Below are 15006 nucleotides of genomic sequence, written 5' to 3' on the forward strand. Positions count from 1 at the left end.
AAGGACAAGCGCGCCCCGGGGCTGGCGGCGCGCTAGGCTGGGGCTCATCCCGGGGTTGGGCTCTGCCCGGGGTTGGAGTCCGCGCTCTTGTGGGGTCGGCGGTCAGCCCCCATGGAGCCCGCCGAGCGCTTGCAGGCGGCGCGGGCCCGGGTGCCCAGGTGGGTGGCGAAGGCCGAGTCCGAGCCCCGGGGGCTCCTGCGGGGGCGCCGCGCTGCGGGTTGCCAGGGAGGATCCCGGACAGTGGGGACTGGAGGCGAGGGTCGGGAGAGATGGGGAGTCCTGCAGTGAGGCGGGATCGGGGAGGGAGGAGGCCCGGCAGGGACTCGGGGTGTCAGGGAGGGAGGAGCGTGAGGCAGAGAGGGGGTCTGCGGGGTGCAGGGTCCGGTGAAGGCGCGACGGGAGGGACGCGGGTCCGCGGGGTGCAGGTCCGGGAGCGTCCGGCCGGGGAGGGGGTGGCGAAAGGAGGAGGGGCCGGCGGGGGGCCGGCGGGGGTCGCGCTCCTACACACAGCCGACTCCAGCGGGCGAGGAAACTTGGACTGGAAAACAGAATTTTCTTTGTGTCTAGGGTCGATCCGTATGGGTTTGAGAGGCCTGCAGACTTTGATTACGCAGCTTACGAAGAATTCTTCTCCACGTACCTGGTAATACTCACCAAGAGAGCCATAAAGTGGTCCAGACTTCTAAAGGGCGGCGGCGCGGTCCGGAGAAGCGCCACAGGTGAGGGAGCCAGCCGACTGCACCACCCACCCCTTCACCGACGGGCGAAGTCCAGCTCCTTCCCCAGGCTGGCGGTGAGGCTGCTTCTCCAGACGCAGCACCCGGAAACAAAGCCCGTCTTCTACCTTCAAAATCAGATGGGGCAGGAGGCTCTCCTTGGCCCCTTCTTCACGGAGAAAGTGGAAGTTGAGAGAGTGGGCCCTGTCCAGACCCCCGTGTTTCCCGTCACTGTCCAAGCCACAGTGTTATTTATGGGCTGATCTTCTGTTTCCTTGCTGGGAGTCGCCCGTCCTGCAAAGTGGCTTGACCAGGATGGTGACTTCAGTATTTGTCAAGGGGCAAGGCAGTGTTGGCCTGCAACAGGCCACATACAGACCTCCAGCGCACCAGCAGGGCAGTGCCTGAGATGGCTTGGGAGTCGCCTCCCAAGAGGGGCCATGAGGGCTAGGCTTCAAGGGACAGAGCTGGATGAGCCAGGTGGTAGAGGTGTGAGGGAGAGTAGACATGAAGCAGAGGACCCTGTACTGGCCTGAGGGCCTAGGGTGCCACGTGCACAGTGAGCAGACAGAAGCACCTGACTCTTTTTTAAACATCCTTTTTTTAGTTGTAGTTGTGCCCAGTACCTTTATTTTATTTGTTTTTATGTTGTCCTGAGGATCAAACCCAGCTCCTCTCTGGCTAGGCTCTACGGCTCGGCCCCAGCCCTGCCCCAGCCCCAGCCCCACACCTGACTCTTGAAGGGTTTTGAAGATGTTGGCAGAGTGTTCCTAGGTGGTGCTGGGTTGAGGGAGAGAGGACTGGGGTGGGGAAGCTGGTCCCTGCTCAGCCCCTGGGCTGCTTGCCCCCACCTCCCTCCAAGGCTGCTGCTGAGAGGGTGGGTAAGGCTCCCAGTGTAGCATACAAGGCAGAGCCCAAGGGACTGCAGGGGTGGCTCGCCTTGGCTTTACAGCCCTGAAGTCAGGGTCCTGGGTGTCCCACAGGTACCTTGCTGTCCCTTCCTGTCACCTGTTTGTCCATGCTCCAGCAAACACGTACTTTTACTTTTCTTCTTTTGGACTTATTCTTAAAAGTTGTCTTTTAACTTAAGATGTCACATGTTGGTATGCATATCGTGTTTGCACTGTGCGCGATAGGTACAGGTACAGTGTGTGTGTGTGTGTGTGTGGGTGGGTGGGTGGGTGTGTACATATCTACTTGAAAACATGCAAGATTACGCACGCACATGGGAAACATTCCGGTCACACTAAGGGTTGGAAAATGAAGTTGTTTATTGCCTGCTCTAGGCCCCAGCCTCTCATACAAGTGACCACTAGGAACTGTCCAGGTGTCCCCCAAGAGCAGAGGTGCCAGCACACAGGCTCACAACTAATGGCATGGGCTCTGCACCACAGGGGCCCAGTGGGAAGAGTCCCTGAGGGATGCGTCTCCTGTGAGACCAGGGCACGGTCCTTCTGTCTGTCTTTGTGGTTGACCCCATGCTGAGGGTCTAGCTGGAGCAGGAATAGGAGGCATCTGGGAAGCAGTCTGAATGCAGAATACAAAATGCTCCCAGGCTCTCACTCTAGTCTAGCATTTTGCTTTGCTTTGCTTCTTTTGAGCACTATCTTAATTCTTTCTAAAAATTTGACTTAGTTTTTATTGAAGTAGCCTTTTCCTGCTCACATTTCTGTGATTATGGTAATGAGCACAATCACTGTCACAGGACTGGGCAGAGATCATTGTGCCACTCAGGGATGCTCAGCCTGAGGGCTGGGAGCCACCAGCACCAGCCTGAGGTTCTGCTCAGTCTGGTAGGGGTGAGGGGGTCTGCACCCTGTGTGTCCTTGTTGGCACAAGGTGTGGTTTCTGGGTCCCTTACTGTGGACGCAAGGCCCTTAGCGCAGGCAAAACTCCAGGTGGACTGTGAGGTCTGAAACAGGAGAAGATCCAGGCTTTCCTGCCAGATGATCTGGGTGGGTGCAGTTGGGTGGCAGTGTGCTCAGCTTCAGGCCCCGGGGTCACCAGGCGCCCCTCCAGTGTGAGGTCGCGCTCACTAGGTGTTTGTCCTGTTGTGAAGGCATGTCGCCCACATTTTGTGTGTCCAGTAGCACGGTTACCTACAAATGTTGGCATTCAGTGTGTCTTAAGACACACTTACTCTGCCCAGTGCACTGTTTGCGGGTACAGGGCACACGTTATTTTTCTGTTGTAAGTGTCTGCCAGCAGCCCTATAGCCTGTCGCTCCTGTAGCCTAGAAAGACTGACCTCGGCACACAAGGTTCTGCTCTCCGGTTTCATTTCCTGTCTGGGTGTGAAAAGGACTTCTTTCAGATCTCCTTCTGAGTTGCTTAAGATGTTAACACATCTAAACGAAAATTAAATTACAGTAACATTTTCAAGACAAATGCCAAAATATGAGACTTTTCTTCCTTTGTCAGGGCAGACAGATGGAAGCTAATTCTCTGGGTACATCTGTGCGCAGGCCCTGCCCTTGGGAGAGGGTCAGTCTGGGAGGACAAGAAACCATTCCATTCCCTGCTAAAGAAACAGTGTAGGTTCAGATAGCAAACTTGTCAAAAAGTAGCAAAAGCTTTTGTTCTGTGTAACCTGCAAGTGTGGCTGCCATTGCCGGAGCCAGCCAGGCCTCGGGCCCCTTGTCCTGCCCCTGACACCAGGCTGTGCACGGTCTCTCTGTGTTTTGAGACTGAGCTCCCCAGGTGTGCAGTTTATGGTCAGCAGAGCAGTCATCTCCGGCTTGTTTGTACGGGGGAGAGCACCCAGGAGCTTCTTCCCAGGAAGCCACATCCTGGCACTTTATAATTTTTGGGACAGGATCTCTCTGAGCCGCCCAGGTTGGCCTCGAACTTGTAGTGCCCCTGCTTCAGCCGTCCCAGTCACTGGGATTACAGGTGCATCCCTGGGCTCAGACAGGGCAGGTGTCTGAAGTCGAAGTTGGTGTGTAGAACCATTTTGCCCTTTCATTCAAAACAAAACAAGACTTTATATTGCCAAATTATCTTTTAAATTTACAGGAAAACATTTTTACCTGTCTGTGTTTCTGTGAGTTTAGACATAGTCTTCACCACAGTGAAGATTCAAAACAGTTCTATCACCTTCAGAAATTCCGCGTCTTGCCAAGTGTGCTGGTGCAAGCCTGTCATCCCACAGAGGGCTGAGGCAGGAGGATCATGAATTCAAAGCCAGCCTCAGCAACTTGGCAAGACCCCGTCTCAAAATAAAAGATAAAATGGGCTACAAATGTGGTTCAGTGACTGGGCACCCATGGGTCCGATCCCTGGTACTGGGGTGTGGGTTTCACCCTGCCATCAGCTCCCCGACTGGCAGCCGATCATCCGCCCTCTGTTGTAAGTGGGCGGAGCTTTCCAAGCACATTTCGACACCTTGCATCAGACTCCTAGGACCCTCTTGTGTACTTGGTGGCTGACTCCCTTCCATGGCTGAGGAGTGACGCACTTTCTGGATCTCTCTAGCCGTCAGTTGATGTTTGGGACGTGCCCAGTCAACCCTGTAAACAGGCAGGTGCTTCTGTGTGAACTTACTTTTTCCTCTCTCTTGGAAAACAACTTAGACTGGAATTGCCGGGTCATGTCGAAGTTTGATTAGTAAGAAATTGCATTTCCTAGCATACGCAGGGTTTTAGGTCCAGTGCCCTCTCCCCACACACAAAAAAGGAAAAATAAGTTGCAGATTCTTTTTCTAAACGACTGTTCAATTTTGCATTTCTCCCAAAAGTGTGTGAACGTTCAAGTGGCTACACTTCCTTGTTACAATTTTATTTTTTTTTAATCCATTCTTTCTTTTGGACAGATTATTCTTATTTTAATGTTTATTTTTTAGTTGTAGTTGAACACAATACCTTTACTTTATTTTATTTATTTATTTTTATGTAGTGCTGAGGATCAAACCCAGCGCCTCGCACGTACTAGGTGAGCACTCTACCGCTAAGCTACAACCACAGCCGCTGGACAGATTATTCTATGTGCAACTTTGTCAAAAGACACTTGATTCTGGTTCTTTCCTGTGTCCATTAATCCACTTGCGTGACCTTTCACCAACACCATGTTGTTGTTGCTGTAGTTATCAGTCTCCCAGTCCATGGGCAGGGCGTTTGTCTGCGTTTGCTTGGGTCTTTTGATTCCTTCTGCAGTGTTCAGCATTCAGACCCTGCAGATGCTTCGTTTGGTTTAGACCCTTTTCTGTTACAGTTTGGTGTTATTGTAAATGACACCTTTAAAATTTTTGCTTCCTGGTTGTTCGCTGTTGGTTTGTGGAGACACCCCTGGTTTGCATGTGTCCTTTCCTTGTGGCGATTAAGTTTCTCTGGTTAGAACAGTCCCTGCTGGTGTTGGGACTGACCCCTCTTGATGCTGGTCTGCAAAGAGTGACTAAAAACGTTCAGAGCACTCTGGTCACTGTGCCCTCTGAGGGGTTCTGAGACCCACAGCCCAGTTTCAGTACAAATCTGCTAATTTGGAGGGAAGGTCAGGTCAAATTATTAGGGTCTGCTTGAATTTTAAATGGGACAAGCTCCTGCTCTCCTTGTTCACAAACACAGTGATTAGACAAGCTGGCTGAGATGATCTTGTTAGAGCAGGATCCTCAAGGACACTTCTAAGCTGCAAAGAGGATCTCCCAGGTTCTTTGGTTCTTGTGGATGGTGCTTGGTCTGTCCTGCCCTGCCTGGGCCTTCCTGGCCACCCACAGCTCTTGTCAGCCTGACTGGGAGGCCCCGTGGGCAGTGGGTGAGGCTTGTCCTCCTGGTGCCTGCATCCAGGTGCCCAGGCCCAGATGTTCATAACTGTGGGTCCCTGAAACTTGTGTCAACAACGTTTGTTACTCATGGACTTCCTGTTGGAGCCTGTGAGGTCCTTCCTAGGGCTTATGATACCTTGTGAAATGTCACTAACTGCACGAATTTTTACTTCTTTTCTTCCTGTTCGGCCAGCTGTTACTGTAGCACGACCTGAGGTCTCTCTTGGCTCGCAGCTTCGGAGACCGCCCTGTGGGTGGCTGGCCCTGCTGTTCTGAGCCTTGGTGAAGCTGTGCATAATAGCACGAGCTTAGGGCTGAGCAGAACTGCTCACCCCAAGGCCAAGAAGCAGAAGAGCAAGAGGACGAGGGGGCCGGGGGCCAGGGTCCCACAGTCCCTGTCGGGCAGAGCGCCCATTGACCCAGGGACCTCTCCGGGCCCCACTCTTAGAGGTGGCACCCTCCCAGAAGTGCCACCTGGGACCAGGCCTTGGCCATATGGCCTTGGAGGACGTCTGACGTGCAGACCTTGGCATTTCCTACAGTGTGGCTACTTCAGAATGGTGTATTCCTAATGCAATGGCAAAGGAACACAGCAAAGTCTTGAAAGCTCGCTGTTTTGCAGGCTGATGTCATAAAGGCACAGGGGACACCTGGTCTGATTTGATCGGCCTGTCAGTCTCACTGGGCATCAGTTATCAAGTCTGGTCCTCTGTTTCTATGGTTATTAGAAGGTTACTAATTACTGGCTGGGGATGTGACTTAGTGGTGAGACTCATGCGTGAAACAGGGTGTGATCGCCAGCACCGTAAAAAAAATTACTTTTTCTTTTATTTATTTTCAATGAAAATAAAACCACGAGTTGTAGGGCTCAATATACAGGTTAGCCTCAGAACCAGGACTGACCACTAGCACCACCTCCCAAGCGCCCCCAGGTCCAGGTGTGCTCACCTCAGCCCTGCTGGCTCCGCCCTTCAGCCATAGTCCACGTGGGTGCTGTGCTCCTGACTGGGCCCACTGTTACTCACCGCCAGGTCAGTGTCAGCACCTGAGCCTGGTACATGGGGTCCTCTGAGGGCTGCACTGCCTGAAGTCGTGCCTTGGCCCCTGCCAGTCTGCCTGCAGCTCCCAGGAACAGCAGAGGGTCAGCACCTGCCCTCTTCTGCAGAGGGCCATCTCCGCCTGGCCTGGTGCCCACTCAGCCCATGGTCGGCCCCTGAGCTGTGCCCTTTTCTCCATGTGGCTCTGTATCAGCTCAGGCTCAGCACAGAGGGCACAGGGCTGCTGGGGTGAGTCTTCCAGGGCAGGAGCCCGAGGCAGGGCCTGGAGTCTGGCAGAGTCCACAGGGCAGGCAGAAGGGGAGGACCTGGGAGGAGCCTGAAGCCCTGGCCTGTCTCCTCAGGTGCTTGGCGGGGCAGAAGATGAGCAGCGGGGACTGTGCTGCCTCTCGTGCTGCTCTGTGGGAGAGGAGTCTGTCTTGGAGAATTTACAGAGTGCATGTGTGGGCTCGGGGGAAGGCTTGACGTCTGGGCCTTCCGCCCGAGTTGTTTAGGGAGGGCAGGCGTGGGAGCTGAAGGCCCTCAGCCACAGGGGGCACGCTCAGCCCCCCCTGGTTCTATCTATCCTTTTGGTTCCAGTGAAACGCTACGTCCGGAAAGGGATCCCGCTGGAACACCGGGCCCGTGTCTGGATGGCAGTGAGTGGAGCCCAGGCCCAGATGGACCAGAACCCTGGCTACTACCACCGGCTGCTCCAGGGAGAGCGAAGTTCCTGCCTGGAGGAGGCCATCAGGACAGGTGGGAGCCAGGGCCTGCACGTTGCGGGTGGTGGACCAGGCAGCTCGGGCAGCAGAAGTGCTGCCCTGTGCGCAGCCTTGAGGCCTGTGGAGAAAGCTGCTGTCAAAGACGCATCAGCTCGTTTTGATCTGAAATCACATTTTGGAGGAAAAATAAACTGAAGCATTCATGGGAAGGACAGTGTTTTTAATCCATTCAGAAAATATTGGAGTGCCTGCTGGCTCACGAGCTCTTCACCCGCTCTCGGGAGGGCAGCAGCCAGCAGCACTGGGCACAGAGAACCAGTCACCAGCAACTCTCAGCTTCTTGCCTCAGGGCCCTTAGTGAGCCCTGAGCTCACGGAACTCTGAGAAGCTCAAAGTGCTGGAAGAGTTTTGACCCAAGTTGAACAGGAGCTTTTAGGAAATAGATGTCCTCTGCAATTTTAACACCTTTTGAGAAATACAGATGTGAACGCGACCCAGTTTTTTAAATGAACCCGTTTATGTTGAAAAACCAGAGCTTGAGGGAGGGGGTGGCCTGACGTGTGCATGGCTCCGTGCTCCCTCCCTCCTGGGTTCAGTGTCCTCAGGCTCCAGCTGTGGGAGCGGGAGGGCTGGGGGGTGGGAGCGGGAGGCTGCATCCTGGGCACAGAACAGAAGCCCACCCAGGGTCCTCACGCGGCAGGGCAGAGGTACAGATGGAGGTGGGGACAGGGAGCTCATGGAAGCCGTGCACAGCAGAGCACATGGAATCCTGCTGTTTGTTGAAAAAGTGATTTTAAAGGTTCTGTGGAGTGTGGTTTGGGATCAATCTTTTTGTTTTATCGTAGTAAAGGTAAAACATAAAAGTTACCATTTTATTCTGCCAAACTGAAACTGTCCTCACTGGGCACTAACCTGCCTCGCTGCCCCCTCCGATGTCTCTGCCTGGCTGCCTGAGGTCCTCACAGGAGGAATCCCCGCCTGTATCCTCCTCTGAGCAGCATCCTTCTCTGAGCAGTGGCCTCGAGGTTCCTTGGGGCTGCAGAGGGTCAGGACCTTTCCTTTTAAGGCTGCAGTGTCCTGGGATGTGGGCACCACCTTTAGTTCACCCTTCGGACTCCATGGACACTGGGTGGCTCTCTGCTGAAGTCGCTGCCTCTGGCCCTGGGCTGTGGGCCCAGAAGTAGGCCTGCTCGGTGGTGGTGGCAGGTGGAGGTGGCAGGTGGTGGTGGCAGGTGGTGGCTTGGTGTCTAACTTGGAGGCATCTGGATGAACCGTTTTACAGGGATCGTAAGGGGGTGTTGGGTGCTCAGGGCGCCTGTGAGCCGTGGCCGCACCTGCACCCGTCCACATCAGCCTTTTCCTTTCCTATAGAACGAGGAGAGCAAGGAGAAGCTTCTCCCGGCCAGGGTACCACACAGGAGCATTCACAGCTGTCTCTAGTCTGAAATAGTAAGAGCACCATCTTTTCCCTTGATTCGTTTATTTGAATGTTGACAATTCCAGAAAGAGGTCTCTCGGGGCCTGGGTGGGGATGTGGGACAGGGGTGTGGCCCTAAGACAGGAAGAGGCCCGCAGGGAGGCCACCTCATACAGAAGCCGGCAGTGCCAGTTATCTAGTGCTCGGACTCGGCTTGTCTCTTTACTTCTGAGGGAGTCTCTTGTCCCCTCGCTGTGTGCTTGGCGTTCAGAACTGGGAAGCTCGGCTTGTCTCTTCATTTCTGGTGGAGTCTCCTCTCCTTCGCTGTGTGCTTGGTCTTCAGAACTGGGAAGCTCCCCAGAGCTTCCTGTGTCGTTTCCAGGGTCACCCTGGTGCGGGGAGGGCTCTTCCTGGGGGGAGCGGGGACCCAGGTGAGGTGGGCTGTGCTGGTGGGGCCAGTGTGGAAATGGGCCATGAGGGCTGTGGCTCTGGATAGCTGCTGTGCCATCTCTGATCCCAAGAGAAAGGACAGTTAGAACTTGTTGCCTGTGTCCCCAGATTCCAAGAAAGCCCCCCTTCTTCCTGACACAGTGTGCCGTCACCTCAACTGTGCTGACCTTTCCCAGGTTGATTCAAGAGGCAACCAGGGTAAAACCAATCCTGAGGTCCTGGACAGAATCCCACTGCACTGGGGTGGACACAGAGGCTTGAGTGGTGACCTCTTTGGTGAATTTCCGTGCAGACCTGAACCGGACCTTCCCGGACAATGTGCGTTTCCGGAAAACGGCCGAGCCCTGCCTGCAGAAGACCTTGTACAACGTGCTGCTGGCATATGGGATGCACAACCAAGGCGTGGGGTACTGCCAGGTGAGCCTTCAGGCCTTCACACCAACACAGGGTCGCTGGGGGAGCCCTGGCCCTCTGCGTGTGCTGCTGGCACAGGGAGCAAGCTCCGGCTGCAGCCAGGCCACCTCCAGGGTTCCCAGGAGGGCACTCAGGCCAGGTACCCGAGGGCCAGCCTGGTGCCGTCATGGGTTGCCAGCTGTAGCCCAGGTCTGCCACAGAGTGGGAAGCAGCCTTTCCTGAGCTGGAGGTTGCGAGCTTCTCACGACCCTCCTGCTCCCTATAGCTGAGGTTGGCACCAGGTCTCCGGAGAGGATGATGAGTGTGTCCTGAGCTTGGGTGATTTGGGGCCTCCTATCCTGGGCCATGGTCAGTGCCAGGGAGCCCAGAGGGCATGGTTCAGGGAACAGGTGTGACAGATGTCTGCCCAGAGCAGGTCTGGCAGCTTCGGTCCCCACCTGGAGAGCCCTCACATCATTCTCTGGCTGAGCGAGTGGGTTTCAGGGTGAGAGGGTGGCGGCGTGGGCAGGGAGAGGAGCAGAGGAGGCAGAGGACAGGATGGCCTGCTGCTCGTTTCTGGCCGGATGCCATTGGGCCAGGCTTGTAGGTCACACTGCTGGACGCTGGTGGTGCATGCGTGGAGCTGAGGCAGGATGTCCCTCCATCCTTGGCTTGTTGCTATTGCCACCCTCTGTCAGGGAACCAGACTGTGGCCCAAAGGAGCTGAAGCAAAATGTCTTTATATTGTTCTACTTTCTGTTCTTTTGGCTTTTAAAAACAGTTTTACTTTCAAACACAAACACAGTTTTGATGTTGGCATGACAGCGGAGCTCTGCTGCTTGGACCCCACACACTGCGCATTCTCCGAGTTGGCCAACTGAGGCCCTGACAGGACACACCACGTGGCTGAGACGCAGGTCCATGCTCCTGCATTTCTGGGGCCTGGAAGTCTGAGGTCAGGGCGGTGGGCTGGGTGCCCCGCCCCAGGCTGTGAGCAGGGTCTGTCCCAGCCTCCCCCAGCCTCTGTGGTCGCTGCCGACTTTGGCATCCCTGGGCTTGTAGATGCCACACTCAGATCTCTGGTGCCTGGTCCCAGGGCATTCTGCCTGCTTGGTGTCTGTGCCCATGGTCCCGTTCTGTCAGGGTCTTCGCCCCAGTAGACCCTCACTTACACCAGCAGCAACTGCTGGCACTTCCCAAGGCACAGGGTGGGTCTCAGCCTGGGAATCCGCGGTGGCTGCCCACGCGCATTGCCTGTGTCAGCATGGTCCACCCGCTGTGGCTGTCCCCAGACCCAGCGCACGTCGTCCCTGGGCTCTCGGCAGCAGCGCACGCCAGCCCCTGCCTTCACTGTCTTGATGCCACGGTCTCTGTGTTTAGTTTTTAGTTCTGCTGTGCAACTGAGGTGCAGATCTGAGGGTGTGAGAGCCATGTGTGTGCAGCCGGTGTCTGCTCCTGCAAACCCTCGGTGGCACATGCAGGCCAGGCTTGGTGCCACCACAGCGTGCTGCTGCAGCCTCACCTGCATGGCTTCACACTCACCTACTCCTGGTGGAAGTGACCCTGAGCACGCAGCTCAGCCCCCAGGAGTGGAGCCCTTCCCAGAGGGCCCCAGGCCTGAGGTTTCTGGAAAGTGCTAGGACTCTCCCAGGAGGGTCTCCACCCAGTTCTCTCAGCCACCCTGATGGCCCTGGTGGCAGGCCGTGACCCTCACTTTGTGTAATCACAGCCCTAGGTGTAGAGTCACCTTGGGGGAGAGATGCAGGCCAAGCAAGTGGTCAGATAGCCTTCTGGGAACAGGGGTGGTGGGCTGACCCAGGCAGCCCTCAGAGGGTGGTCTTCAGTGCTCCTCGCATTGCTCAGGGGTTTTAACTGTTAACTTTTTCTTATTTTTATGGAGGTTCAATGAACACATTACTACTGGCAGACCTTTAGTTTCTCTAAGATTCTACCAAAAGATTGTTCCAGGCTCATTCAAGTTTTAGGGAAGGGAAGAGAACTGGGGATCTAGTAGCCGCCCAACTAGTACCTAATTGTAAGGCAGTTGAAGACTCAGTGGGACCAGTTGTGGTGGTCCATGCCTGTAATTCCAGCGACTTGGGAGGCTGGGGCAGGAGGATTGCAGATTTAAGGCCAGCCTGGGCAGCTCAGCAAGTCCGTCTCAAAATAAAAAGTAAAAAGCTTGGGCTGCAGCTCGGTGGTGGATGGCCCCTGGGTTCCATCCCTGGTACCGCCAAAAAACAAAACAGAATGTAAAAACCTCAGGGTGAGTTTTGCTTCTCCTTTTTTCTGATTTTAGGGAATGAACTTCATAGCAGGATATCTGATTCTCATAACGAAGAATGAGGAAGAGTCTTTTTGGCTCTTGGATGCTCTTGTTGGAAGGATACTGCCTGGTATGTTGGAGCCCCTGCTACGCCTTCCTACCCTGCCTCTGGGTTAGCCAGGCCAGCTGGCTGACCCTCCAGCTCTGGTCTGGCTGACCCTCCAGCACAGCCGTCCTCCTCAAGCTCCCCACATGGGCGTGGGCACCACTGGGCATGGGGGGTGGTCTGCTGCGGAGCATGGGTTTGGCTTTGACCATGCGTTCCACTCTGCTCTTCCTCTGTTGGCCCTTCCCTAGGGAGTGGGGGACTTGTGGAGTCTGAGGATCACGCAGTCTGCCAGGGGCTGGCCTGGCTGCCCGTGTATTGGTCATTAGGTTTGTGAGTTCTCATCAGCACAATAGCAATCTCTTATTACTACTGTATGCTTTTTAAATCTGTATGCTTTTTAACTTCCTGGCAAGTAAGAACAGCTACCAGCTTTAACAAAGCATAGTGCAGACTGTATAGTGTGAGGTCACTTTGGGTAGAGAGGAAGAGCCAGAGCTGTCCCCATGGAAGAGGACGTGGGACAGCTGACTTCCTGTCCCACCCCAGTCTGACACAGGTGCTGGGAAGAGCACTCTGTGCCTGTCCCCGGGAAGGGCAGGAGATACGGATGCTCCACACATGTGTTCTCACTCCAGCCCAGGTCGTTTGTGCCACCAGCTAGCCAGACGGCCACAGCACCCCTTTCACAGAGGTCTGCAGGCTTGGGGAGTGTGAGTGTGGGCCTGCTCGCAGGCTCGTGTGCCAGGTGAGGCAGTAGCACCTGGACCTCAGCCCGTGTGCCCCCTGGAAGGGCGCCTGAGCGCACCGTGGTGAGGAGAAGGTAGGCTGAGAGGGGATGCCTCCCTCCCAGCAGCCAGGGCCAGGACAGAGAGAGGGAACTGCAGCAGGTGCCTCCGGCCCTCGAGGGTGAGGCTGGTGTGCACCAGGTCAGCTCTGTCCTTCCCAACGGGTCTGGCATGGTCCAGGCCCTGTTCCGGGGTCTGGGAAGCACCAGTCCTGTCCTCGGGCAGGTTCTGGACAGCAGCAGCACACCCTCTCATCCCAGTTGCTCAGATCAGCAGGAAACTGTGTGGCACCAGCCCGTTGGAGCCCTTGGTGCTTCGCCCCCTCTCCAGGAGGCCACTGCACAGAGCAGACTGTGGCTTCCCTGCAGCAAGAAGACGCTTGTCTCCCAGAGGAGCCCTCTGTGGATCTGTGGCACTGCTGAGAGGGCAGGCTCTGGGATGAGCTGACGCCTGCATGTCCCGAACAGGAGAACATGTAGGTCAGAGGGGAGGAGGACCAGGCTCCGGCTCCCCTCGGTGGGCAGCGGTGTCGAGCAGAGCTTCATCCCCACGTTGCTGCCTGCGTGGGTTCAGTTGAACCAAACTGCCATGGAACAGGTCTCGATTCCGACTCGGAACTCGGATGAAACATCAGCCAGTGAGAGGAGGGTGGTCCTGCCACTGTGGAGTGCTCCGGGTGGCAGAGGCAGGGACACTGCACCTCCCAAGTCTTGGCCCCGGGCGGCCTGTGTGCTGCTTTTCATCATCTCTTTTTTAATTATATGAGGGATATACACATACATTTTCATTTGGAAAGTTAAAAAAAATCTAGTACCAACGATAGGATGACAGTGGCAATCTTCCATGAATACATCCCATCTGTCTCCTTCAGAGGTGTTGAGAAAAACAGTCTAACAAAGTTGACTTGACGGACATGCCGAGTTTTCTCTACTCTCAAACCTTGAAGAAACAGATAATTCCTGTTTTATTTAATTTTTATTTTAAAATAAAGCTTAGCTGGGCACAGTAGCATGTATCTGTGGTCCCAGTTACTCGGGAGGCTAAGGCAGGAGGCTCGTTGGAGCGCAGGTGTTGGAGTCCAGCCTGGATGATATAGCAAGATCCCATCTCAAAAAAATTGGTCTGGGGTGGATCTTGGCTGTTGAGTATCCTTGCCTGGCACACACAAGGCCCTGGGTGTGATTCCTGGCACCACAAAACTCTTTAGAATAAAATCTTGCAGAAAATGGAAAATGAAGAGCTGCTCGTCAGCTCATGTTAGGAAGCCAGAATAGTGTGACGTCCTGCGTGTAGGCTCGTCTCCCTGAGGCACAGGGGCACGTCCCTGGTAACACACTCAGGGATTGAGCAACTGGAATCTAGAAATGGTTGTGAAGTGAGTTCTTTCTTTTTGTTGTTGTCGAAAGTCATTTTATCCCAGGAATGCCAGAATGACTTAATCATTTCAAAGAGTCCAGGGCAAGACAGGCCAAGAAAAGTTTAAAGAAGAAAACTGGCGGTTGATTGATGCTCAAGGTATGTGGAGTTAGTTTGTCTATGGGTAAAGACGTGTGGAACAGAACTGAGAAGCCCAAGCCAACTGGTCTGTGGCTGCATCTGCCATCCATTGGAATGTCTTGTATAAGGCACATCAATTAATGGAGAAATAACTGTTTAAAACACTATTCTGTGACAGTTGACTGTCTACATGGAAGAAAGCAAAATTAAGTCCTTATTCGAATCCAGATGGTTCAGAATTTCACAGTTAAAAAGTCAGAGCTCTGAAACTCAGAGAAGAAGAGCGGTTTGTGAGGCTGCAGTGAGATGAAATTCTGGAAGGCAACTCAAAAGCATAGAAGACACTGAGAATCTCAGTCACATGAAAATAAGCCAGTCTTGGAGACAGATGACAGAAGCAAGTGGCTGCTGGTTTGGAGAAGACATCTGGTCCATGCGATGAACCAAGGGCTGTGGATCTGGATTGTCTTCAGAATTCCTAAAGATCTGGGAGAGGACAGCATCAGAGGAAGGAAATGGCCAACAGTTGATTCACAGACAGGCACCTGGATGGCCCACGGACTTAGGCAGAGGTGGTGCGGCCTTCAGCAGGCCAGTGCCAAGGAATGTCCCCAGCTGTGGAGCCACTGAAACCTGGCAGGAGTCATCTGCATCCCTGAGAACAGGTGTCAGTCAGTGCAATTCAAGAGGAGGACCCTGGAGAACAGAATGAGTAACCTGCACACCCCCTACCAGAGACTCCTGCACTGTGGCCAGTCCTTGGCCGCCCCCGACTGTCTCAGCCCAGGTTTTGGGCCAGAGCCCCTCTTCTCATCAGCAGGAAACCGTGTGGCACCAGCCCGTTGGAGCCCTTGGTGCC

General features: G+C 54.7%; 1 protein-coding gene across 1 annotated transcript in view; it reads left to right on the top strand.

Moving 5' to 3' along the window:
- Positions 1–15006, top strand: part of Grtp1 (growth hormone regulated TBC protein 1) — a 25116-nt gene continuing 10110 nt past the window's right edge. Inside the window, exons 1-5 of the mRNA XM_026415147.2 lie at positions 1–158; positions 568–719; positions 7106–7264; positions 9390–9514; positions 11790–11886. Of these exons, the coding sequence (XP_026270932.1) occupies positions 112–158; positions 568–719; positions 7106–7264; positions 9390–9514; positions 11790–11886 (580 nt within the window). The 5' untranslated portion in view covers positions 1–111. The remainder of the gene's footprint in view (positions 159–567; positions 720–7105; positions 7265–9389; positions 9515–11789; positions 11887–15006) is intronic.

This window comes from Urocitellus parryii, chromosome 2 (assembly GCF_045843805.1).
Source record: "Urocitellus parryii isolate mUroPar1 chromosome 2, mUroPar1.hap1, whole genome shotgun sequence".
Classification (NCBI taxonomy): Eukaryota; Metazoa; Chordata; class Mammalia; order Rodentia; family Sciuridae; genus Urocitellus; species Urocitellus parryii.